The sequence below is a fragment of the Hyla sarda genome, chromosome 5 (assembly GCF_029499605.1).
Source record: "Hyla sarda isolate aHylSar1 chromosome 5, aHylSar1.hap1, whole genome shotgun sequence".
Lineage (NCBI taxonomy): Eukaryota > Metazoa > Chordata > Amphibia > Anura > Hylidae > Hyla > Hyla sarda.
Genome location: NC_079193.1, coordinates 68,646,058 through 68,673,705, shown reverse-complemented (window position 1 = coordinate 68,673,705; position 27,648 = coordinate 68,646,058). Strand labels below are relative to the sequence as shown.

Here is a 27,648-nt window from a genome sequence, read left to right as displayed (position 1 = left end):
AGGAGTCACTAACTCCCCTCTTAATAAGTCCCCTAAAATATAACTTTTAATAGTGTAATAAAATATTCCCACTCAATTGATTAAAAATAAATGTCAGAGTGTTGCTTGAACAGTGAAAAATAACCAGTGGGGGACCCCCTATCTAATAATGTAACTGTTTTAGCGGCGCTGCAGCCTGCCGCAATGGCAACACAATGACGTGCGACTTAAAATATAAGCACAGCCACCCCCGACATGTTTCGCTGTTGAGACAGCGTTATCAAGAGGTAATGTGGCTACCATTACCTCTTGATAACGCTGTCTCAACAGCGAAACATGTCGGGGGTGGCTGTGCTTATATTTTAAGTCGCACGTAATTGTGTTGCCATTGCGGCAGGCTGCAGCGCCGCTAAAACAGTTACATTATTAGATAGGGGGTCCCCCACTGGTTATTTTTCACTGTTCAAGCAACACTCTGACATTTATTTTTAATCAATTGAGTGGGAATATTTTATTACACTATTAAAAGTTATATTTTAGGGGACTTATTAAGAGGGGAGTTAGTGACTCCTGGGCTTTGGCCCTGGGGTTTGTAGTTATTGTGACGCAACATGACGTCACATGGGGCGGAGCCGTGACGTCACAATACTCCGGCCCCTTGATCGTGATTCGTCAGACAATGAGCAATGTTCACTCCGGAGGCTGATGATAGCGGGGTGCTGCATGAAAGATTGTGGGGGTCCCCAGCAGCGGGACCCCTGCGATTAGGCATCTTATCCCCTATCCTTTGGATAGGGGATAACATGTCTTAGGGCCGGAGTATCCCTTTAAGTACTTTTATGACTTATTCTCAGCTTGTTGTGACAACCAAAAAGTGTGAAATAATGAGAAAACTTCAGCACATAACAATACACTTACAGCAATGTCCCCTTCCTCTAGTCTCATTCCAGCCAGAGATGCTGTGTAAAGAAGAAATTGTGTTAGAATATTATGATTTCAGTACAACTGGTGTTTTATTGTATACAAACAAACATATGTTGTAGTTTTTATCATTCCTTTAATAAGTTTTATGGACGAACCCTTTAAGGGAAAGTTTTCCTACCAAACGTAGCGGTGAATGGTGACTTAAGTGAGCACTATCATTTTTAAATAACATCTCTCCATTCAATAGCCTAATAGCCTAGGTGATTTCTAACACATATGTAAATTGCTTTATCTATAAAAAAAATGTCCCCTTTCCCCAGAAAAACTGCTTTGAAGTCTTGGCCACTAGGTGTCACCATTCCCTACAATCTGCTGTCCACTGTCTGTTGTTAGGGGAAATCTGTCTCTAGTAACAGCCTCTGCAAGACAGGCCGTTAAAAATTGTTTTTTTAGCGCTCTCTGGGAATGCAGAGAGCTGAGGAGGACAACATTGGTATATTGTTCTTCTCCAACCTGTCACCCATCTCTAAGGCCTCAAGGACCTGACATGTTCATTGGTCAAGTATTAAGTGGTATTGTAGCCAATAGGATCATGTTCACATTATCTGTCAAGAGATCATCCAGCTTCGAAGGGGAAGCAAGATCCTTTAGTTGTGTTTTCCCCCATATGCCTCAGTGAGGAAAACAGAATTTACTAATGACAATGATTCTGGAATTAACCACATTGATTCATTGGGCATCAGTTTATGTGGTTTTAATGCAGTAGTACCAGAACACTATTATAAATTGTGACTATGGCCTTAAAGTGATATAAAAACTGATATGAAGATAAAACAACACATTGTATATTTGCCTTTACCCTCTCACCTGGATTATCACCAGTGAATGCAACAACACTACAATGAGGGTTAAATCCATACCGTTGGACAAAGTATGAAGACACATTCTCCTACGGAGAAAAAAAATTGATAAATGAAAACTTGTAATAATTGTGCAAACAATATCACCATCCTGATGTATATTTATTCACAGCAACGCAAACTTAAATATAGTCTTGATTAAAATTGTCTTATTATTTAGTGTCTATTGCTCCTATGCGGATCTACAAGTCCCTACTGACCATAGGATCATACTGTCCATTAGAATTCAAACTTATTTTGATTAATTAAAGATTAATTGTATCCCTTTTCCTTTACACTAAGCGGCCCAAGTAATCAGTGATGCTATATGCATTGCCGCTTTCACTCCCTACATTCGTTTGGGATTAAAATCTGAAACAAATCTAACAGATTCATTGATTTGGATCCTAAATAAATCTTGGGAGATTTGCTCATCTCTATAGTTGAGGATGGGGCGCAGGAGAGCAATGAGATTTGGGGAGGGAAGCATGCTACTGCACACTTCTCCCTGCTTATTCTAATGATAGGTGGGGGTCTCAGCACTGACATTCCGACGGATGAAAACTTTTGACATGTCTCTGTGACATCAGACAAAACAAGTCCAAGTAGTCCAAGCACAAAAAGTGGCTACCCTACCCATAGATACAGAACCAGTTAGCCAACAGTCTCTAGCACAGACATATCAAAGAAAGGATTGAACTGACAACACCTAGAATTAAAGTAGAAAAACTGACATCTTCATTCATTTCAAAATTCCATCCCAATAAAGTGCACAACACAAAAACGTTTTTCTACTTTCATTTTTGATGATGTTAGTTCAGTCCTTTTTTTTATATATATGACTCTGTGGCATGCCATGTGTTTTTTCAAATGACAGGTACATTTTATGGAACAATTTTCCATTTCCGTAGGTGTTGGCAACACAATGTATTCTATACATGTTTCATGAACAAAGATAGACAATGATAACAGAGGAACAGACTTTCAAAGCATATTTGTATTTTACTATTGTACATTTTAGTTTATTTATTCACTGACTGGACACTTTATTAGGTACACATTGCTAGTACCAGGTTGGACCCCCTTTTGCCTTTATTCTTCCTGGCATACTTTCTACAAGGTTTCTGAGATTTTGATCCATATGAACATGGATTTGTAGGCTGCACATCCATGATGCAAATCTTCCTTTCCACCACATCCCAAAGGTGATCTATTGGATTGAGATGTGGTGACTGTGAAGGCCATTGGAGTCCAGTGACCTCGTTGTCATGTATGAGATGATGTGATGTGACATGGGGCATTATCCTGGAAGTATCATCAGAAGATGGGTCCACTGTGGCCATAAAGGGGTGGACATGGTCAGCAACAATATTCAGGTAGGCTTTAGCATTTAAACACTTCTTGATCAGTACTACAGGGCCCAAAGTGTGCCAAGAAAATGTTGCCTGCACCGTTACTCCACCACCAGCAGCATAAACTGCTGATCCAAAGCAGGATGGATCCTTGTTTTCATGTTGTTAATGCCAAATACTGACCCTGCCATCTGAATGTGACAGCTGAAATCTAGACTCTTTAGACCAGGCAACGTTATTATCCAGTTTTGGTGATCCTGTGCAAATGTAGCCTCAGTTGCCTGTTCTTAGCGGACAGGAGTGGCATCCGGTGTGGTCTTCTGCTGCTGTAGCCCATCTGCTTCAAGGTTCAATGTGTTGTGAGTTCAGAGATGGTATTCTGTGTACCCTGGTTGTAAAGAGTGGTTACTTGAGTTAAGCTCATTTCACATAAAAGATTCAGCTTGTAGATCCTGAAGGGGCCAGCGCCGACTGAATCAGCCAGCGCTAGGACTGCGTGGACATTGCAGGGCCCCATAGACGCCAATGTATTTTGCTGAAATAAAGTTCCGTCTGTATAATTCAGTAGTGTGCACTGTGAAGTGAAATCCTATTGACAGCAATTGAGCTGCACCAGAATTTCTGAGTGGAATTTCAAAGCAGAATTTTGCTTGGAAATTCTGTAGTATGAACCTATTGTTGTCCTTTTTGTCATCTGTCAATCTTCGTCCACACAACTGTTGCTCACTGGATATTTTATCCTTTTCGTTCCATTCCCTGTAAACCCTAGAGATGGCGATGTGCGAAAATCCCAGTAGATCAGTAATTTTTTTAATGCTCTGGCACGAACAACCATGCCCCGTTCAAAGTCACTTAAATTCCTTTACTTTCCCATTCTGATGCTTGGTTTATCCAGCATTAGAAAAACCAAGAAGATTTGTCCTCAGATTGGGTGTTGTTGTGCAGCTCAGTTCCATTGATGTGAATGGAGCCAAGTTGTAGTATCATACACAACCTGTGGATAAGTGTGGCGCTATTTTTGGGGGAAAAAATGCTCTGATTTTCTGTGGCTGGATAACATCTTTAAAGAGGTCCTCCACTGGAAAAAAATAAATTTTAATCAACTGGTGCTAAAAAGTTAAACAGATTTGTAAATTACTTCTATTAAAAAATCTTAATCCTTCTAGTACTTATCAGCTGCTGTATGCTCCAAAGGAAGTTGAGTAGTTCTTTTAAGTTGTCTGACCACAGTGCTCTCTGCTGACACCTCAGTCCATGTCAGGAACTGTCCGGAGCGGAGAGGTTTGCTATGGGGATTTGCTCCTACTCTGGACAGAGGTGACAGCAGAGAGCACTGTGGGCAGGCTGATAAGAACTACTCAACTTCCTTTGGAGCATACAGCAGCTGATAAGTACTGGAAGGATTAAGATTTTTTAATAGAAGTAATTTACAAATCTGTTTAAAGGGTGCTCCGCCCCTAGACAAAGGATAGGGGATAAGATGTCTGATCGTGGGGGTCCTGCCTCTGGGACCCCGCACAATCTCCCTGCAGCACCATGCGTTCATTTCGAATGCCAGTTGCAGTGCTGGAGGCTCGTGATGTCACGACCACGCCCCCTCATGACGTCACGTCACACCCCCCTCAATACAAGTGTGATAGCCTGGGAGATGTAGGGTATGGGGAGTGTAGCTGTGCGGTAGTTAAAGGGTGCTTGTTAAACCTTGCTACTCATGACGCCAGGGTGAGGGCTCCTCAGTAATGCTTGTCCTACCGCCACCCTTTCCAAGAGCGATAGGGAGGTAGATAATAATAGAATGTCCACAACCGGGGAGTTTTCTGAAACAGGTATAACTTTTACTGAAGGTTTTCTGCAAGCTTCATAAACTGAACAGTCTCTCTGCATACAACTGATTTCGCTGGAGATTGACAAAGGTTGGGACTTTAGCAATTTAGAGTCTTTAGGTATTAGGTGCTACTCCACTGGATTTAGGGGATTAGTTGCGGTCCAGTAGTCACGCTTGCATTAGCGGGGTAGATTAGAACTCACGGTTTTAGTTCTGCTGAACCCGGTAGGTTTTAAGGCCTTGCGTGTCTTTGAAAGTTGCACAGATCCGTCCTGCTAGTCCGGCATCCAGGAGAGCAGCAACCCAAGAGAGCGATAATTGGACGCAGCTCCCTTATATGGGCAGGAGCTGGACTAGTGCTAATTGGTCCGTACTGATGTCAATCCCCATTACAAAGATTTGTGGGTAACACGTGACCCAAGGACCTCCTAAGGTCCTCCAACATACCATAGAGGTTATTAACATGGTCACATGACCGAAGGTCCTGCGGCGCTAAACAAGGTAAGTTCTATACATTACTATAGAATATATATAATTATTAAATATATACAGGTATTAGCATTAAAGAGTTAGACTTAAAGAGAGGCGACTAGGGGCTGTCCCACCTGAGGGACCCTACCTGAACTTTGGGGACCTCTACACTAGGTACGGTATGCAATACGGTACCGGGCCACCACACAAGTATATGGGAGGGGGCGTGGCGATGTCACGAGGTGTCGTGGCCGTGATGTCACAAGCCTCCGGTGCCGCAACGCTAGTCATCAGGCATGGAGCAAAGTTCGCTCCATGCACCGGTGAACTGCGGTGCCACAGCAGAGATCGTGGGGGTTCCCAGCAGCGGGATCCCCGTGATCAGGCATCTTATCCCCTATCCTTTGGATGTCTAGGGGCGGAGTACCCCTTTAATTTTCTGGAACCAGTCGATTTGAAAAAAATATATATTCTTTTCCGCAGTACCCCTTTAACCAAGTTGTCTTGACCAAATCTACATGCCTAAATGCTGCCATGTGATTTGATGATTAACTATTTGTGTTAAAAATCAACTGAACAGGTGCACCTTATAAAGTGGCAAGTGAGTGTATATCATTGTATATGATGCTCTTTTGTGTTCAGAACCCATGAGCTGATCTACCGCTGATCTAGCGCTGACAAATTTTATCAGGTGACAAAATTCCAGGAATTGCCCAAGAGTTACATAAGGCATAAACTATAAGCTTCCTCAATCCTTACTGTAAAGTAAGGTAGAAGAAGAAACCAGCCTTCATACTGTACCATACACAGCAGCATATACAACTGACCGAATAGCATATATAGTATTCTGTGCTAAGACCCTTTTACCCCCTTGTAGACCAACATAACTGTAAATGACATAGTAATTGCTCTCTTCACTGAGGAAGAGCGCGCATGCGCTTGAAACGCGTATGGCTGTGGAGGGAGTCGGTTTTACTGTGTGATATATGTGCCTTTTGATACGGAGAAAATAAAGCTACTTTGTTTTTTGCCACTGGACGATTGCACTTTGCCGAGTGCGGTCCCGAGCACAGAAATTGGTGGAGGTGAGCGGTATTATACTTCAACTTTATCATTTTTTTACACCTTATTTTTTGCTTAGTGTTTAATAGATAGACTTACCAGTACTGAAGATGAAGGGACGACACAGCCCAATCTGTCTTTGAGGTCAGGAGCACAGGCATTAAGACACATCTCATTCCAAGTCTTTTCATGAATGTCTAGTAAATTCATTCCAGATCCTAAAAAGGTTATTATTACCATTATTATTATTATTACAGCTACATTCCTGTTACAGTAAATTAAATATACAGGACTATGCAAAGAATGTACTTTCTGTGTTTTATTTCTAAGTATAGTCTACCACAGTGGTTTCTTAGAGCGCCCTAGACTTTGTATTGTCTAGGCTGCAGGCAGTGTCATGCCTGCAGCCACTATAGGCCGGGAGCGTCTCTGCCTTAGGGATGCGCACAATGAGTGATGGTAGAGATGCCCCCAGTCTCTAGTAGCTGCAGAAAGAAGCTGTCTGCAGCCTAGCAAAAAGGAGAAGATTGTGGTGACTGCAGGGAAGCCAAAAAGGCAAATCCAGAAAGCTACTCAAAGTGGGAAAATCTACCAATGGGTGTGGGAGGCAAAATACCTACAGTGGGGGCAACCTACCTACAGGGGGTCCTACCGACAGGGTGGAGCAAACTACATTAACCCCTTAAGGACCAGGCCAATTTTCAGTGTAGGACCAGAGCGTTTTTTGCACATCTGACCACTGTCACTTTAAGCATTAATAACTCTGGGATGCTTTTACCTTTTATTCTGATTCAGAGACAGTTTTTTTTCGTGACATATTCTACTTTATGTTAGTGGTAAACTTTTGTCGATACTTGCATCATTTCTTGGTAAAAAATTCCAAAATTTTGCATGCATTTTTCTAATTTTGAAGCTCGCTGCTTGAAAGGAAAATAGGCATTTCAAAAAAATTATATTTTGATTCACAAATACAATATGTCTACTTTATGTCTGCATCATAAAGTTGCCATGTTTTTACTTTTGGAAGATATCAGAGAGCTTCAGCAGCAATTTTCCAATTTTTCACAAAATTTTCAAAATCGGAATTTTTCATGGACCAGTTCAGGTTTGAAGTGGATTTGAAGGACTTTCCTATTAGAAATACCCCACAAATGACCCCATTATAAAAACTGCACCCCTCAAAGTATTCAAAACAACATTCATTAAGTGTGTTAACCCTTTAGGCGTTTCACAGGAATAGCAGCGAAGTGAAGGAGAAAATTCAAAATCTTCATTTTTTACACTTGCATGTTCTTGTAGACCCAGTTTTTGAATTTTTACAAGGGGTAAAAGAATAAAAATGTTCTCAAAATTTGTAACCCAATTTCTCCCGAGTAACGAAATACCTCATTTGTGGATGTAAAGTGCTCTGCGGCGCAGTAGAGGGCTCAGAAGGGAAGGAGCAACAATGGGATTTAGGAAGCCCCTATGGTGCCAGAACAGCAGAAAAAACCCCACATGGCATATAATGGCATACTATTTTGGAAACTACACCCCTCAAGGCATGTAATAAGGGGTCCAGTGAGCCATAACACTCCACAGGTGTTTGACAACTTTTTGTTAAAGTCGGATGTGTAAATGAAAAAAAAATGTTTTCATTAAAAGGCTTGTTTTTCCCCACATTTACAATTTTTACAAAGGGTAATGGGAGAAAGTGCCCCCCAAAATTTGTAACCCCATCTCTTCTGAGTATGGAAATACCCCATGTTAGGACGTAAAATGCTCTGCGCGCGAACTACAATGCTCAGAAGAGAAGTCACATTTGGCTTTTGGAAAGCTAAATTTTGCTGAAATGGTTTTTGGGGCATGTCGCATTTTGGAAGCCCCTATGGTGCCAGAACAGCAACAAAACAAAAAAAAAACACATGGCATACTATATTGGAAACTACAACCTTCAAACAACGTAACAAGGGGTACAGGGAGCCTTAACACCCCACAGGGGTTTGACGACTTTTTGTTTAAGTTGGATGTGTAAATGAAAAAAAAATGTTTTCACTAAAATTATGTTTTTTCCCCAAATTTTTTATTTTTACAAGGCATAATAGGAGAAAATTACCCCCAAAATTTGTAACCCCATTTCTTCTGAGTATGGAAATACCCCATGTGTGGATGTCAAGTGCTCTGCTGGCGCACTACAATGCTCAGAAGAGGAGGAGCGCCATTGAGCTTTTGGAAAGAGAATTTGTTTGGATTGGAAGTCGAGGGCCATGTGCAATTACAAAGCCACCCGTGGTGCCAGAACAGTGGACCCCCCACATGTGACCCCATTTTGGAAACGACACCCCTCACGGAATTTAATAAGGGGTGCAGTGAGTATTTACACCCCACTGGCATTTGACAGATCTTTGGAACAGTGGGCTTTGCAAATGAAAAATTTAATTTTTATTTTCATGAACCACTGTTCCAAAAATCTGTCAGACACCTGTGGGGCGTAAATGCTCACTGCATCCCTTATTACATTACATGAGGGGCGTAGTTTCTAAAATGGGGTCACATGTGGGGGGGGTCCATTGTTCTGGCACTATGGGGGCTTTGTAAACGCACGTGGCCTTCAATTCCGGACAAATTTTCTCTCCAAAGAGCACTTTACATCCACATATAGGGGAGTGTTCTATGGGGTTACAAATTTTGGGGGGCTTTTTTCCTATTTTCCCTTGTGAAAATGAAAAATTTAGGGTAACATCAGCATTTTAGTGAATTTTTTTCATTTTCCCATCCAACTTTAATGAAAATTTGTCAAACACCTGTGGGGTGTTAAGGCTCACTATACCCCTTGTTACATTCCGTGAGGGGTGTAGTTTCCAAAACAGGGTCACATGTGGGTATTTATTTTTTTGCGTTTATGTCAGAACCGCTGTAAAATCAGCCACCCCTGTGCAAATCACCAATTTTGGCCTCAAATGTACATAGTGCGCTCTCACTCCTGAGCCTTGTTGTGCGCCCGTAGAGCATTTTACGTCCACATATGTGGTATTTCCGTAGTCCTGCACTACAAATTTTGGGGGTCTTTTTTTTTTCCTTTTACCGCTTGTGAAAATAAAAAGTATGGGGCAACACCAGCATGTTAGTGTAAAAAAATTAAAAAAAAATTCAATAACTGGCTGATGTAGCCCCCAACTTTTCCTTTTCATAAGGGGTAAAAGGAGAAAAATCCCATCAAAATGTGTAGTGCAATTAGTATGGAAATACCCCATATGTGGCCCTAAACTGTTTCCTTGAAATACGACAGGGCTCCGAAGTGAGAGAGCACCATGCGCATTTGAGGACTAAATTAGGAATTGCATAGGGGTGGACATAGCCGTACAATACCTTTTTTTTTATTGGGGGACAGTGTAAGGGGGTGTATATGTAGTGTTTTACCCTTTATTTTGTGTTAGTGTAGTGTAGTGCAGTGTTACTAGGGTACATTTGCACTGGCGGAGTTTTACAGTGAGTTTCCCGCTAGGAGTTTGCGCTGCGGCGAAAAATTTGCTGCAGCTCAAACTTGAAGCAGGAAACTTACTGTAAACCCACCCGTGTGAATGTACCCTGTACATTCACATGGGGGGGGGGGCAAACCTCCAGCTGTTTCAAAACTACAACTCCCAGCATGTACTGACAGACCGTGCATGCTGGGAGTTGTACTTTTGCAACAGCTAGAGGCACACTGGTTGAAAAACCTTTAGTTAGGTTCTGTTACACGCCAAAGAAGAAAAACCCTACAACTAGGTAGATTACTGTGCAATAGAACTAGCACCACCGAATCAAAGGAGATTAATGCACAGGACCGTAGTAAACTACAAAAAGTATACATTTTATTGAATTGTATTAACATAACAGCATAGAAACATATATCTTAAAGAACAGTAGGAGAAAAAGACAAACAGTCAGGCACCAGAATATAGCAGAGAACTAGGCGGATACGACGTCTGACAAAACAAAGCTAAATATATATGCCTATAGCAGTGCGGATGAAACAACAAATGACAAAGGAGACTACCAGTAAACCATGGAACAACACACTGCTAAACAGGACATAAAAAATATGTTAATACACAGATGGATGCCAGACCATACCCACCAAACCCCAACGATCGTTTCGCTCACAATGTACTTCCTCAGGGGGTGTCCCCTGAGGAAGCACATTGTAAGCGAAACGATCGTTGGGGTTTGGTGGGTATGGTCTGGCATCCATCTTTATATTAACATATTTTTTATGTCCTGTTTAGCAGTGTGTTGTTCCATGTTTACTGGTAGTCTCCTTTGTCATTTGTTACCTAACTCTGTATTTTCCAACCAGTGTGCCTCCAGCTATTGCAAAACTACAACTCCCAGCATGTACTGATCGCCAAAGGACATGCTGGGAGATGTAGTTATGAAACAGCTGGAGGTACACAACTAAAACTCCCAGCATGCTGAGACAGCTGTTTGGGCATGCTGGGATTTGCAGTTTTGCAACATCTGGAGGGTTACAGTTTAGAGACCACTGTACAGTAATCTCCAAACTGTAGCCCTCCAGCTGTTGCAAAACTTCAAATCCCAGCATGCCCAAACAGCAAACAGCTTCCGTAGGATCCAGGGAGCCGCATCGCCCTCCTCTTCTGCCGCCGATCGCCGTCCGCTGCTGCTGCCGATGGGTAAGTGGACTTCGGTGCCGGTCCCCTTTGGTTCCCCATTCTGCCCAGCCTATTGTGGGTGGGCAGAACGGGGAAACTGAAAGCTAACCCTCCAGCCCCCGATCTGCTATTGGTCATCGCTTCTTGACGATCAATAGCAGTGATAGGAGGGGTGGCACCCCTGCCACCTCACTCCAATCCCTTCAGGGGGATCGGGGGTGTCTTGGACAACCCCAATCCCCCTTATTTTCCGGGTCACCAGCGATTTGTGGCAATCGCCGACATGTGGGTGTCTGATGACCCCCCTGGGCATTTGCACGGGGTGCCTGCTGATCGGACCGAAATTCCCACGGACGTATGCGTACGTCCTTGGTCCTTAACTGCCAGGTGGCTAGGACGTATGCGTACGTCCTTGGTCCTTAAGGGGTTAAGGGGGAATCCTACCGACGGGTTTATCTGGCGGGTTTTGCAGAGATGAGTTGTGGCTGGAAGAAATTGCAATGGTGCTCTGGACCCGATGGAGAAGAAAACGGAAAGTAAACGACTCTGATCAAAAAAGACGCCACTTGTCACTGCATATCACTGTAACAGCACTGTAATTTACATGGCTAACAGAGATATCTACATTTTGCGCATTGCTTCTTTTTAGCCATTTTTGTCTTTTTTTTTTTTAGAAAATTACTTTGTACGGGTTGAGAAGCAGTCAAATTGCTAGTCTAGCTGAGTCTAGAAATCCTACCGTTAAAAGGGTTTATCTTGAGAGCTGTATAGGTATTAACTTTCCTACTTTCTGACAGATCACTCACTGCCAGTTTGGTCTAATTTTAGCCCAATACTTTCTGACCTGTTTTGAAGGGGATGGGCTGAAAAGGTGGGTCAGGGTGCTATGGTACTATAGGTACTATGTTGCAATTGCCACAACAAGGGAAAACCTCACCCACATGTGGTGACCAATGTGGACTACATTTACTAAAACATGTGGTGACATTGGCCTAGATTCACTAAAACTGTCTACTTCTTAGACAAATTTAGACAGAAATACTTCAAATGCACCAGATTTATTACAGTGTACGAAACTGATTGATAAATGTGGTGCATTTTTCCTGATGAGTGCACAGTAAATGAATTCATATCAGATGTCACAGTTTCAATAGTAAATCTGGGGCATTGTTGCCATAACATTGTACATACATTGGCCACCGCTTGAGAAAGCATAGTACCTTCCCCACCATATCAACCTGCCCCCTTCAAACCCACCCCATTGAACATTCCCAACTTTGGAATTATTTGTATGTATTTACATATGAAAGTTGGAAAGTGAGAGGTGTATGAGGATTATCCAATAATGTAATAATATTCATTATATTGTACCAACAACAAACAAATGCACTCACAAGGGTGGGTCGGGGTCTTACTTGACAATAATTACTCACTGTCCCCAGGAAGAAGCCTGGGGCACAAAAAAAGCCCTATCAGGTAAAACCCCCCTTTAAAACTTTTTTTTTTTCATTTTGCCTCTTTAAAATGTCCAAAGAAATTACATATTTTGTCAGTAGATATATATATATATATATATATATATATATATATATACAGTATGTACTTTAATTAAGAATACAATGCCCACCTCAGAATGCCACATTTATCCTCTTGAAGACGCTGCGGCAAAACATGTTGAGGTGGCAATTGTTGCATTCTTAATACTAAGCAGAGCTCTAAAGCCTCTAGTAGTGGGTATATACTATACACACACACTTTCTTAAAGCATTAGTGATGCCAACATTTGTTTGCTGCTATGCCACAGTGATACTGTTTTTTTTTTTTTTTTTTTTTAAGTCACATTTTAAAGGTGGGTTTTGCCTTATAGGTTTTTTTGCTCCATTGTATTCCTTGGATTGGTGCCCTTTGCTGCGGCAGATGTATTCTTGGGCTTCCCTAGATCCCAGTAACATAAGCCAAGATTCAGCCTGTTCTTTACCAGCTGTGATGTTGGTGTTAATTATATTCAGAACACTGTGTATTAGGGCAAGAAAAAAATTAAACTAACCTATATACACAATGCGTATTGCTTCTAACTACTTACACATAGTTGAGAGTCACTTACCATCACTGTAATCTATAGGTGCATAATCTCCAATAAAGAGTGAAGCTGCAAAACTGCTGACCAAGGAAATTCTCTGAAATAAAATTGACAAGTTAAGAGACAGAAAAACTGATAAAAAAAATATTCATGGACAATCATTAATAGATAAATCATTAATAATTTTTTTATCAATAAAATAAAAATAATTTTTATATATAGTACCAAGAATTTGTTTGCAGGCTGCTTACACTAGGAGCTGCTGGTCACCTGGAATTGTCTCACCTTGACTCCATTTATCTTGACTCAATAGGATTAAGTTTCGGAGTCATAATAAAAGTTTTTGGCCCAGCACAGGTCCAGTGAAAAGTGGCCCAGATGTTTGGTTCCTCTACATAAAATACTACAGGTGTTTATTGGCATCCAGGCTGAAGGACTTATAGTTTGCACTTGTTTCCTTGCTGCGTTTTAGTTCACACAGTGGTGATCAGAGACTACATATTAGCTACAGTGTCTACAGATCAATCTGAGACACGCCTCCTAGCTTATGATTGGTTCATTGCTGCTCTCTCCCTCCCCTGCAGTTCTGTCTCCTCTGGTTTCTGTTACAGCAAGGCCAGAATGATTACATGGTACAGGCTCCTAAACCATTAAAATACTTTAAAACCATCACATAAAGTTGTGCTTGTGCTATGGCACAACTGAACAAGAGGCCCCCCTAATAATTTCTACTCAATTGTATGTTACAGCTTGTCAGCCATTATGGTTATGTTGCACTTTTGTTGGTTTTCCCTTAAAGGATAGGGGATAAGATGTCTGATCGTGGGGGTCCTGTCACTGGGGACCCCCGCGATCTCCCTGCTGCACCCAGAGTCCATTTAGAGCATCAGGTGCAGCACTGGAGGCTTGTGATGTCACGGCTGTGCCCGCTTGTGACGTCACGGCTTTCACCCGCATCGCCAGTCATCCGGCACAGAGCGAAGTTCGCTCTGTGCGTAGGATGCTGGGTGCCACAGCCGAGATCTCGGGGGTCCCCAGCGGCTGGACCCTAGCAATCAGACATCTTATCCCCTTATCCTTTGGATAGGGGATAAGATGTCTAGGGGCGGAGTACCCCTTTAAGGGACCGTAAACTGTGTGAACTCCTATTTACTCAAAGGGCTGAATTACCGTTTAAACACAGGTGCAGATGCAGACAATAGCAGCGAACTCTGAATAGACTTGACAAAGCTAGCCTAACATCAGTGTCCCATTAACTCCCAAGAGTCACCAATTACTTCAGACCTCCGCCATGTATGTTTACTCATTATTTTACTAATAACATGTCAGAGAGTGAATTTAATGAATTCTATAGGGGAATGGACAGATCCAGTGCCGTTATGTGCTCAGCGCATCACTGAATTGTTGGATCCTGTTTGGTTCCTGTAACAGGGATAATGCAAGGCTTGTCAGAATCCAGGGAATAGCGCAGTCTACTCACCTCACACTGCCAATATTCTTGTGGTTTCTGTTTATAAATCTTTGCAATTTGATTTCCCGTAAAGCGCTGCCAAAATAAATAAATATAAATACATTAAAATTGAAATAGACTAGAACTAGGCGACTTTACGTTATTGAACCCCCCCCCCCCCATAGGCGTTAAGGGTGCCAAACTCACCAACACCTATCAATGTTAGATGCCATGATCGGCACTGATCGCAGCATCTAAAGGGTTAATGGCAGACATTGACGAGATCATTGACTATGCCTTTGAGTGTTGTTTGATGATAGCGGCCGTCACTCACGTTCTTTAAAGGAGCTGCACTCGCTTCATAGATAGTAAACACTCCAGGGTGTACATGGAATACACTGAGAGCTATATAAGAATCTGCTCATCTCCTCCTGCTCTATAACATAATGGCCACAGATAGGACGCCATGTTCAATGTGACCAGCATCTGCAAAACCAACATCTTAGTATGACCACTAGGTGGCAATCTGTACATCTACTAGAATTAGAGCAGTGGTCTTAAACCTGCGGACCTCCAGATGTTTCAAAACTACACCTCCCAGCATGCCCGGACAGCCGATGGCTGTCCGGGCATGCTGGGAGTTGTAGTTTTGCAACATCTGGAGGTCCGCAGTTTGAAGACCACTGAACTAGAGTAATAAATGCTGTCCAAAACTTGCAGGAAACCTGTAATAATGTATTATTTGCTTTAACATTTAATTTCCACTTATGTATTGTAACCTTTTCTCTTTCTGTAAATTAGTTTTTTTATCATATAGTATATAATGGCTCAGCAGAACAAAGGAAGTTTAACAATTATGTAAGATTGCATTCTCTTGTTTCAATGTGGTGAACATTTTTGTAACAGTGACGTCATCATGTGTTATTATATTGAACGATAATTGTTATGTGTATTATCCCTGCACTGTGAGTTCACTATGCACATTAACCCTGTACTGTCAGGAATAATGTGCACAGTGACAATACAGTACAGTAGGGTTAATGGGGGAGATTTATCAAAACCTAAAGTAAAAGTTGCGGAGTTGCCCATAGCAACCAATTTGATTTCTTCTTTCATTTCTGAAAAGGCCTCTGAAAAATGAAAGAAGCGATCTGATTGGTTGTTATGGGAAAATTAGCAACTTTTCCTCTAGATAAGTTTTGATAAATCTCCCCCACTATGCATAGTAACATCATAGTACAGAGTTAATATGCACAGTAATGTCCCAGTATAGGGAAAATACACAGTGATATCACAATACAGAGATAAAACACAGTGATGTCACAGTACAGGGATAATACACACAGTGATGTCATAGTACAGAGATAAAACACAGTGATGTCATACTACAGGGATAATACACACAGTGATGTCATAGTACAGAGATAAAACACAGTGATGTCATAGTACAGGGATAATACACAGTGATGTCACAGTACAGGGATAATACACACAGTGATGTCACAGTACAGATATAATACACACAGTAATGTCATAATACAGAGATAAAACACAGTGATGTCATAGTACAGGGATAATACACACAGTAATGTCCCAGTATAGGGAAAATACACAGTGATATCACAGTACAGAGATAAAACACAGTGATGTCACAGTACAGGGATAACACACACAGTGATGTCATAGTACAGAGATAAAACACAGTGATGTCATAGTACAGGGATAATACACACAGTGATGTCACAGTATAGGGAAAATACACACAGTGATGTCATAGTACAGAGATAAAACACAGTGATGTCATAGTACAGGGATAATACACACAGTGATGTCATAGTACAGAGATAAAACACAGTGATGTCATAGTACAGAGATAATATACACAGTGATGTCATAGTACAGAGATCATATACACAGTGATGTCACAGTACAGAGATAAAACACAGTGATGTCATAGTACCGAGATAATACACACAGTGATGTCATAGTACAGAGATCATATACACAGTGATGTCATAGTACAGAGATAAAACACAGTGATGTCATAGTACAGAGATAATACACACAGTGATGTCATAGTACAGGGATAATACACAGTGATGTCATAGTACAGAGATAATATACACAGTGATGTCATAGTACAGAGATAATACACACAGTGATGTCACAGTACAGGGATAATATACACAGTGATGTCAAAGTACATGGATAATACACACAGTGATGTCAAAGTACATGGATAATACACACAGTGATGTCAAAGTACATGGATAATACACACAGTGATGTCATAGTACATGGATAATACACACAGTGATGTCATAGTACAGAGATAATACACACAGTGATGTCATAGTACAGGGATAATACACACAGTGATGTCATAGTACAGGGATAATAAACACAGTGATGTCATAGTACAGGGATAATAAACACAGTGATGTCATAGTACAGATATAATACACAGTGATGCCATAGTACAGGGATAATATACACAGTGATGTCATAGTACAGATATAATACACAGTGATGCCATTGTACAGGGATAATATACACAGTGATGTCATAGTACAGATATAATACACAGTGATGCCATAGTACAGGGATAATACACACAGTGATGTCACAGTACAGATATACTACACAGTGATGTCACAGTACAGGGATAATACACACAGTGATGTCACAGTACAGGGATAATACACACAGTGATGTCATAGTACAGAGATAATATACACAGTGATGTCATAGTACAGAGATAATACACACAGTGATGTCACAGTACAGGGATAATATACACAGTGATGTCAAAGTACATGGATAATACACACAGTGATGTCATAGTACATGGATAATACACACAGTGATGTCATAGTACAGAGATAATACACACAGTGATGTCATAGTACAGGGATAATACACACAGTGATGTCATAGTACAGGGATAATAAACACAGTGATGTCATAGTACAGGGATAATAAACACAGTGATGTCATAGTACAGATATAATACACAGTGATGCCATAGTACAGGGATAATATACACAGTGATGTCATAGTACAGATATAATACACAGTGATGCCATAGTACAGGGATAATATACACAGTGATGTCATAGTACAGATATAATACACAGTGATGCCATAGTACAGGGATAATACACACAGTGATGTCACAGTACAGATATACTACACAGTGATGTCACAGTACAGGGATAATACACACAGTGATGTCACAGTACAGGGATAATACACACAGTGATGTCATAGTACAGAGATAATATACACAGTGATGTCATAGTACAGAGATAATATACACAATAATGTCACAGTATATGGATAGTATACACAGTGATACCACAGAACTGAGATAATAAACACAGTGATGTCATAGTAGAGGGATAATATACACAATTATGTCACAGTTTAGGGATATTATACACAGTGATATCACAGAACAGGGATAATATACACAGTGATGTCACAGTACAGGGATAATACACACAGTGATGTCACAGTACAGGGATAATACACACAGTGATGTCATAGTACAGAGATAATATACACAGTGATGTCATAGTACAGAGATAATATACACAATAATGTCACAGTATATGGATATTATACACAGTGATACCACAGAACAGGGATAATATGCACAGTGATGTCACAGTACAGGGATAATATACACAATTATGTCACAGTTTAGGGATATTATACACAGTGATATCACAGAACAGGGATAACATACACAGTGATGTCACCACTATCTTTGTATGTCACAAGAAATTAATAAAAAGTGGTATGAAAATAAAATGGTATTGATAAAAACTACACATCATGGAGCAAAAATTAGCAAAAAAAATTAACTATAGGACAACATTCATATTATTGCAGTCTGCACAATTTTACGCAGTATGGGGGAGATTTATCAAAACCTGTCCAGAGGAAAAGTTGCCCAGTTGCCCATAGCAACCAATCAGATCACTTCTTTCATTTTTAACAAGGCCTCTGCAAAATGAAAGAAGCGATCTGATTGGTTGCTATGGGCAACTCAGCAACTTTTCCTTTGCACAGGTTTTGATAAATCCCCCCCCCCCCCCCCCCCCCCCTATGTGTTTTTGCAGCAATTTTACATTGAATTTGGTATCAAAGGGCAGGTACAGAGAAAGGTCAGGGGTTCAAGCCCCTTTTTATGTCTATGTGTGCATGTCCCTGGAGGTGGTCTATGGCCAGCATCCTGCTGAGAGTAAACTACTATAACATCACAAGTAGGTTTAAAGGAGAACGGTCATCATATTCACCCAAACTAAACCCAATACACTAGGTTATGGTGTGGGTGAACAGGAGGCTAGTCACTGACTGCTATATGTACTTGCAAACTGGCGATCTGTCCCCCCGAATATCTTCTTCCATCTTCTGTGAATTGCGCGCTGGAGGCGGGCTGTACGTCTCGATTTGAATATTCATTGGTGCGGGTCATGTGAGCACTCAGTCGACGCAGCGCCCACGTGACCCGTGACAATGAATATTCAAATCAAGCCAGCGAGCCCTCCTCCAGAGCGCAATTCACAGAAGATGGAAGAAGATCTTCGGAGGGACAGATCGCCAGTTTGCAGGTACATATAGCAATCAGTGACCCCTCATCGGTCTCCTGTTCACACACACTATAACCTAGTGTATTGGGTTTAGTGTGGGTGAACAGGATGACCCTTTTCCTTTAAGTCAGGTAACCTGCATTGACATCATAAGTAGGTTTCAGTTAAGCTGCCATGACATCACAAATAAGTTTTAATCGGGTAACCTGTTGTGTATTTTAGTCAGGTAAGCTTTTGTGACATCACAACAGTCTGGTATACTACTATGACATTACAGGTGTATTTCAGTCATGTTAGCTGCTGTGACATCAGAAATGGGTTAAAGGTAGGTAAGCTTCAGTGACATCACAATTAGGGTTTAATCAGGTAAGCTATACCTCCCAACTTTTGGCGAGTGCAAAGAGGAAAAGCTGTAGCGATGGTTTGATTAAGCCTTGCCCCTAACCACGACCCAATGCTTACCCAAGTGCACCCAACTAAATCACATGATCTTATAGACTTTGGGTATGTGCACATGCCAGAAATTCTGTGGAAAGAATCGGAAATCCCGCCAACTAATGTGGCCGTGGAATTTCGCATTTTTCCACATCTATTTGGAGTTTCCACATGCATTCCACATGAATACTCTGCTCACGGTAAAAAAAAAAAAAAAAAGTGATTTCAATAAATTGCATAAGTTAAATTTCACACAGAATCCGTGTGACTTCTGCACAAAATTTGCACAATATTCACATGACTTAAATTTTTTGCGGAATGCGAAATGTTAACTGCAGAACGTCCCCAGTGAAAATTCTGCAATGTAAATAGGACTGCGGAATCCTATTGAAGTAATTTAGCACGGCAGAATTTTCATGCAGATTTCCATGTGGAAAGCCATGCGGAAATTCTGGTGTGTGAACATAGCCTTACATCATACTGAGCTAAAATAACATTGATCTTTACACTCATAACAATTATCACCCAGCTTTCTACAGACACTGAAAGTAATATACATACAACAAAATGTACCATAGCACATTTATGCACTGTGTGCAGAAATGTGTGACCTATTATAATATATATATTTTTTTATTATTATTATTATCACTCGTAATTGCTGTAAATGGAAAAAATACCAAATGCCAGCACTGCAATTTTTGGACAAATAACATCCCACAAAACGTGGAATAAAAAGTTATCAAAAATTCCCATCTAGCTCACAATATTACAGATAAAAACTACAGATCTGCACAAAAAATGAGCCCTTACACACTTTCATATACAGAAAAATATAAAAGATATAGGGGTCAGAAAATGGTGGAAGCTATATTAAAAAAGTTCATTTTTATACACCCCTATAAATTTGGTATCGTTCTTACCTACAGAATAAAGCTACCATGTCATTTATACAGTGAACTTAGTGTGCGCAGTTATATTTTCAATGTCACCCCACAAATGTATTTATTTTTTGGTTCACTAAACATTATCTGGTAATATAAAGGGTGCTGATAGAAAGTGCAGCTTATCCTACACTAAATAATCCTTCATACAGCCACATCATTGGAGTGCTGCTTTAGGGGTTCATTGGTCCCCTCAACCCTTTGCCATTACCAAAATGTTTGAAAGCTCATCCCCCTACATTACAAGGATGCAGTAGATAATTTATAATGTATTTAGTACACACCTCATAAGCTCGAGATCCAGTAACATCAGCCAGTACTTGTGCCCCTCCTATACATTGTTCAAGATGGTGGCACTCAGCACTTGTACTGGAGTCCATCCAGATAGGGCTGTCACTGATCGAGAAACAAGTCTAGAAAAAGAAAAGAAAATAATTCTTGTTATAAATGAAATAAGCCCAATAAATAATAATCTTTATAAAAGATTATGGGAACTTGCCTGCAATGCAATGTGCAGAGGGAGCTCGGCCACCATATGATTTAGTATCTCTCTGGAACCAGTTTTCCAATATACACTACCATGTTGCTGCAACAAGATATGCAAATATGAAAAACCACAGAAAGCCAGACACCCATAACTGAATAAATAAGAGAGCTGTGAAAGATTAATGTACAGTGTAATCTACCACATTGTAATGACATTTTCTAGGGTTCTGCAGATGATGAATTGTCTTATAAAGGTCCACCCTGGATTACTTAACCACACCATAAAATCCTTACACATAGAAATCACTGTAGCTTCATGTTGTCTTCTACTGTTCATCGTATTTCAGATAAAAAAAAACTAAAATTTCAAGATTATCAGTCTCTGCTCCATGCAGGTTTTAAAGGGGTAATCCCCCCCCCCCCCCAGACAACTTATCCCCTATCCAAAAGATAGCGGATAAGATGTCTGATCGCGGGGGTCCCGCCACTGGGGACCCCCGCAATCTCCCTGCTGCACTTGGCGTTCATTTAGAGCGTCAGGTGTGGCGCCAGAGGCTCGTGACGTCACGGCCACGCCCCACTCGTGATGTCACGGCCACACCCCCTCAATGCAAGTCATGCATAGAGGGGGCGTGACCGTGACGTCAGGACTGGGGCGTGACCGTAATGTCACGAGCCTCCGCCCCACAAGGCCAGTTATCCGGCACGAAGTGAAGTTCGCTCCGTGCACCTGGGGTGCCTCAGCCGAGATCGCGGGGGTCCCCAGCAGCGGGACCCCGCACAATCAGACATCTTATCCCCTATTCTTTGGATAGGGGATAAGATGTCTAATACCTCTCTGCAAAGTCTGTACTTTAACATGGACTAGGTTCAGACTACGGAATTTCCGCCTTAAATTTCGCTTTGAAATTGCAGGCGGAAATTCCGCTTGCTAAAATTTATAGTGTAGTGAATGGTTTTCCGTTCACAAATTCACACTTCGGAATTTGTGAAGCGGTATTTGTGAATGGAAAATTCGCTTGAAAATTTCCGCCAGAAGAATGGTGTTGCTCTTTCTTCAGGTGGAAATCCGCGCGGAACACATTGCAGTCTATTGGAGACTGCAGTGTCCACGCGGTCCTAGCGCCGACTGATTCAGCCGGCACTGGCCGTACTCGGAATCTCCGGGTGGAAATTTTCTGCCCGGAGATTCCGTAGTCTGAACCTAGCCTTAGGATCAATAGGACTAGGACATACTAGGGGACATTTACTCTCTGAGGTGGTTTGGTGCGACATTGTGAACGCATATTGTGCAATTTTCAGTATCTTTGAGCTGGAATTTACTATGAGGGATAAGTCTTGTAATAAATTCCAGATAATTGTAATGTGCGGCAGGTACTGCACACCTGCAGTTTGTGGGCAAAAAACAAGCAAATTTGGGGAGATTATTTGTCTGTTTTATGAAAAGTGACTATAGGAAAGAGGCTTTGGAAATTGAAGCCCCAGGCTCAAGTTTGGAAACCACTGCAGCACCAATGGCTCTAACCACTGTTGCATACAGAGCAAATAGAATGTGCACCAGCGGAAAGCACTGTGAACTACAGTATTTTTATGTGCAGATTCTTTATTGGGTAGCCTGAAAGCATATTTGGGGAGATTTATCAAAAGCTGTGCAGAGGAAGAGTGGTGCAGTTGCCCATGGCAACCAATCAGATTTCTTCTTTCATTTTTAAAGAGACCTGTGAAAAATGAAAGAAGCGATCTGATCGGTTGCCATGGGCAACTGCACCACTTTTCCTCTACACAGGTTTTGATAAATCTCCCCTATTATCCCCACTAAATGGGGCTAAACTGCGACTAAAACTGTGACAAAATCCACAGCATTAAAAAGTAAACATTTTCAGATTTTTAATGCAAATTCTATGACACGCTTTTTTCCAGTGGACTGGGGGTCATGTGGCTTCACTCCTGTAAGGAGTTTACCCATATAGGCAATTTATTTCACTCCCTTAAAACCGCACATCTAATGTCTGTTACTGTTACTCATTACTACTTTATTACCATTGTTTGTTAAAGTGTACCTGTCGTTAACAAAAACTTTTTATGTAATGTAGATAATACCATTATATGTATGTGGTGGCCCAGTACAGGAGTTGCACCCCTGTACCGTTGCTGCCCTGTCAGGTGGACTCTATTCAGTGACTCCTGGACTCCCCCCTTTTGTCTGTGTTCCCTAAGTAGTTAACTACCACCTGTGTTATCTATTGTAATGTACATAACTTGTCATATACCTTTAAGTAATGTTGCTAAATGTTGTAACCAAGGAAGAAGGTACCAGTGACCATGTGACCTACAGAGTGAGCTATGGGACGCCTCCAGAGTCTCCCCCCATATAAACCCTGGTAGGAGCTAGTTCAGTCTCTTTAGTTCCTGCTTATCTGAGATACAGAGCAGTGCAGTCCAGAGAGAGTGTCTGGTGTCCTGAGGAAGCCTAAAGCCTACCACGCAGCGACAAGTCCACTACCCCACAGGTGAACGTCAAAACCTGGTAAGCTACAAACGGGGGGAAGTCTCAGTCAGTCTAGTCAAGATTAATCTGTGTCAAGTCAGAGTGGTCCTGCATCATATTATCCAAGTCCACTACAAGTCCCAGCAAGCCCTAAGGTCTCTGAAGTCACTGTCACCGTCACCGTGGGCCTAGCTAAATTGTTAAGACTGTTACACCGGTCTACCTCAGTAAAGCTGCCGTTGTTCCGTAACTTGGTGTCAGAGTCATTATTTGCCCCGTGCCTAGCCCAGGATCCAGCGGTATACCTTTGGGTGGTGAAGAGGTTAAGCCACCCCCTGGCGTCACGAATACAGTGGGTTAATGCCATCTGCCCTTGAGTAATAACATCTGCCCTCATCACACCCTTAACACAACTTTTGGCATCCTACGAACAGGATATGGGTGTTTGCCTTATGCAAAAAGTAAAAAAGTACCCCCCCAAGTCTGAACTGTGTCCAGTATTGCAGAATAAAACGCACAAGTGTGTGACAAAAATCGTGCCAGAAATGTACTGGACTTTGTCAATGAAATCTCTTTATTGCGAGGCGCTTGTAAAATAGAGGGGGAGGTGAAGGAAAGTCTGTTATCTGCCATTGTGAACTGCGTAAAGGTTGTACCTGAGTTAATCTGGTCCAGCGTTTCCTGCGCGAGCGGTCGCAGATCTGCCCATGTCAGTCCCCAGCGGTGAGGCCTCTTTAGTCCAGCAAGGAGGAACCAAAAGACCGCCCTGTGTTGCCAAGGGGAAGACTTTCCTGACCGGACCTAAACAGGAAGTTCCCTGGGTGCAGCCATCTTGGAAATTCCGGCTGCTGCGCTCATCTCCGGCTGTTACCCGCAAAGTCAGCGCTGCAGTGCAAGCTCTGCAAACACCACCGATCATCAATATGTGAATTCATTTGTCACTACTGTCTTCTTATTGTCCACAAGTCTGGTTGCAAGGCTGTTTATCACCGGATACCTGCAAGATAGAGGGGGAGAGTCTGCTGTAGTACCCCCATCATTCAAACCAGAGCCGCTGCAGCGCCTAATCAGCTCTATATAAGCACCTCATTGTTCTTAAAGCGACAGCACACTCAAAAATCAACAAGATGTCTGAAACCAGTACCAGCGGCGAAGTCATCACCTGCTCCAGCAGACAGGGTTCTGCCCCCTGCTTCCAGCAAGCATCAACAGTCCAGGTGTTTCAACGTCTGCATCGGTATTCATGGGGAACCCTGTCCTTTCTACTTACAATGGAGACCCTTTCACCCTGAGGGATTTCAAAGAGAGGATCCAGAGCTTGTTTGTCTTTTACTCTTTCCCTCCTAACTAACAGGTGCAACTACTAACAGGACAACTCCAGGGACCGGCACTAGAGTCCACACCTGGCTAGCATCTTTGAAGGACTACACCAGATATTCAAGTCACATTCTCCATCAGAGGGACGTCTCCGGCAGTATGAAAGGCGACAGAAGCCAGGTAGAGCATATGCTAGAGCATATGCTGCAGCCCTACAGAATGCCGTAGAGACTGTCCAGAAGTTAGATGGTATAATTCCCGAGCAGGGCAACAAAGTGTTAATGGACAGATTTATTGATGGAGCCCATAATAAGTGGGACAAGGCCCAACTGAGAATGTTAGCAGTCCAAAACCCTAATATGTCATTTCCTGCTTTTAAGAGACTAACTATCCAAGTAATTGAGTCCGAGACTGAGTCCAAAGATGTTTTTACTCCCCTTGCACCTGCTCAGGAGCCCTCAGGGGCGATGATCAGGCCTATACTGCCCCATTCAACGGTCCCAGCTGCAGTCCAAGCAACAATGTCAGTCACCTTGAACAAGTGACTAAGACTATCAAGGAGCTCACCACCCGGCCTGCTCAACTCTCCTATGAGTAATCCTTGCCTAGAAAATCCCCTTCTGCTCCTGCCCCATGTAATCTGAATTACTGTGCTCCTTCACCCGCTAGGTATTCTGGGAGTAACAGGCCCTTCTGTACTTACAAGTCCAGCCATTGGAAAATGCACTGCTGGAGTTTTAAAGGAATTCCCACTGGGGTCAAGGACCGACCCTCGGGAGAAAAGTCAGCAGGCTCAACTCCAGAACAATCTAAATCAGGACTCTCACTTCATGTCGCCTCCTGCCCCCTTGTAATGGTTATTGTAGAAGGTGTACCTTTAGAGGCGATAATAGATACAGGGTCAGAAGTGTCTACCATATCTAAACATGTTTTCTATCAGCATTGGGATGCTCGTGTATTGTGTGTGTCTGATGATGTTAATTTCCAAGGAGTTGCAGGTAATGGGCAACCAGTCCCCAGACATGGATACTGGGAGCCATTCAATTTTGTGAACATGTATTTAAAGGGCAGGGAGTGATTGTAACCAATGTGACAGATAAGGGGTCAGCTGAATTTATATTGGGGATGAACATTACGAGGAATTGTTTTACTGAAATTTTTGATGCCTTGTATGCCTCTCTTCCCCATATGCCCCCTTCAGACCAGCAGGTTGTGCAGCACCACCTGAAAGTCCTACAAGCAGAACAGAAGTTTGCCAACAAGCAAGGCGAGATCTGCAGAGTTTGAGTTCAATACATCAAGTCTGTGACCTTACAACCCAACACTGAAACCATCATATGGTGCCATGCACGTCCAAGAGTCAAGAATCGGGATTATCAGGCCTTGCTGGAACCCCTGCAGCTAGAAGATCACCTTTTAGACTGAGTTGCAAGGAGCCTCGTCACTGTCTCCAATGGAAGAGTCCCAGTACAGTTAGGGAACCTGTCTAATTCTGCTACCGTTTTACCCAAGTATACCCCAGTGGCTCAGTTGTACCTCCTAGAGCCAGAGGACATCGTGACCGAGAGTCTAGTGGCCCTATAGCGTGCAGCTCAAGTTACCGGTGGATCCAGTACTGGTCCCTTAGAGCCCTGGTGAGCAAAGCTCCAGGTTGGGGACACTACTACCCCATGGGACCAGGTCAATGGAGTCATCAATGTTGCCAAAAGGTATCATGAAGCTTTCAGCAAACAGCCAACAGGCTTTGGAAAAATTTCAAAGATCCTGAATCCTCACAGGCGACAGCCCACCCATCAGTGAGAGACACCGTCCGGTCGTGCCAGGCATGTATCAGACTGTCAAGGAGATGCTGGCCAACATGAAAGAGGTGGACGTGATACAAGAAAGTCAGAGTCCATGTGCGGTGCCATTTGTCCTGGTCAAAAAGAAAGACAGAACCATTCACTTTTATGTCGACTACAGGAAATTGAAAATGTCACACATAAGGACGCTTATCCTTTGCCAAGAAATCAGGAGTCGCTTACTGTCCTCGGGTCTGCTGCTAACTTCTCTACCCTGGATTTGACCAGCGGATACTGGCAAGTGCCCATGGCCACAGAAGACCAGGAGAAGACCGCCTTCGTGACACCCATGGGGTTGTTCGAGTTTAAAAGTATGCCGTTTGAGCTATGTAATGCCCCTTCTACGTTCCAGCATCTGATGGAAAGGTGCCTGGGCCATCTGAATTTCCAAAGTGTCTTATTGTACCTGAACGATGTCATCATGTATTCCAAGCCTTACCAGAAACACCTCAATCATCTGTCAGACATCTTTCAAGTCCTGATCAAGCATGGGTTGAAGATCAAACCATCAAAGAGTCACTTGCTCAAATCTCAAGTCAATTATCTGGGCCACATTGTCAGTGCAGAGGGAGTTCAGCCAAATCCTGAAAAGGTGGATGCTGTCAAGAACAGGCCTACCCCGTGCATGGTGAAGGATGTCAGGAGCTTCCTGGGATTTGCCGGCTACTACCGCCATTTCATCCCACACTTCGCCCAAATTGCAGAACCCCTCACAGCTCTCCTACGGGGAGAAGGAAAATTACAATGGAAGACTACCTATTGAATGGTCCGAAGAGCAATAGACAGCGTTGCAAGCTCTTAAATGTCTGCTGACAGAACCAACCATCTTGGTGCATCCGGACTACAGTCAGCCATTTCGGCTA

General features: G+C 42.3%; 1 protein-coding gene across 4 annotated transcripts in view; it reads right to left on the bottom strand.

Annotated features, from left to right (window-relative positions):
• XYLB (xylulokinase) overlaps window positions 1–27,648 on the bottom strand; it is a 238,974-nt gene that overhangs the window by 141,657 nt on the left and 69,669 nt on the right. For all 4 annotated transcript variants that reach the window (XM_056519632.1, XM_056519633.1, XM_056519631.1 and 1 more), the window contains exons 5-11: window positions 21,153–21,239; window positions 20,938–21,066; window positions 14,707–14,772; window positions 13,251–13,323; window positions 6,612–6,730; window positions 1,771–1,852; window positions 898–938 (exon numbers count right to left, since the gene is read on the bottom strand). In XM_056519632.1, coding sequence (XP_056375607.1) covers window positions 898–938; window positions 1,771–1,852; window positions 6,612–6,730; window positions 13,251–13,323; window positions 14,707–14,772; window positions 20,938–21,066; window positions 21,153–21,239 — 597 coding nt within the window. The remainder of the gene's footprint in view (window positions 1–897; window positions 939–1,770; window positions 1,853–6,611; window positions 6,731–13,250; window positions 13,324–14,706; window positions 14,773–20,937; window positions 21,067–21,152; window positions 21,240–27,648) is intronic.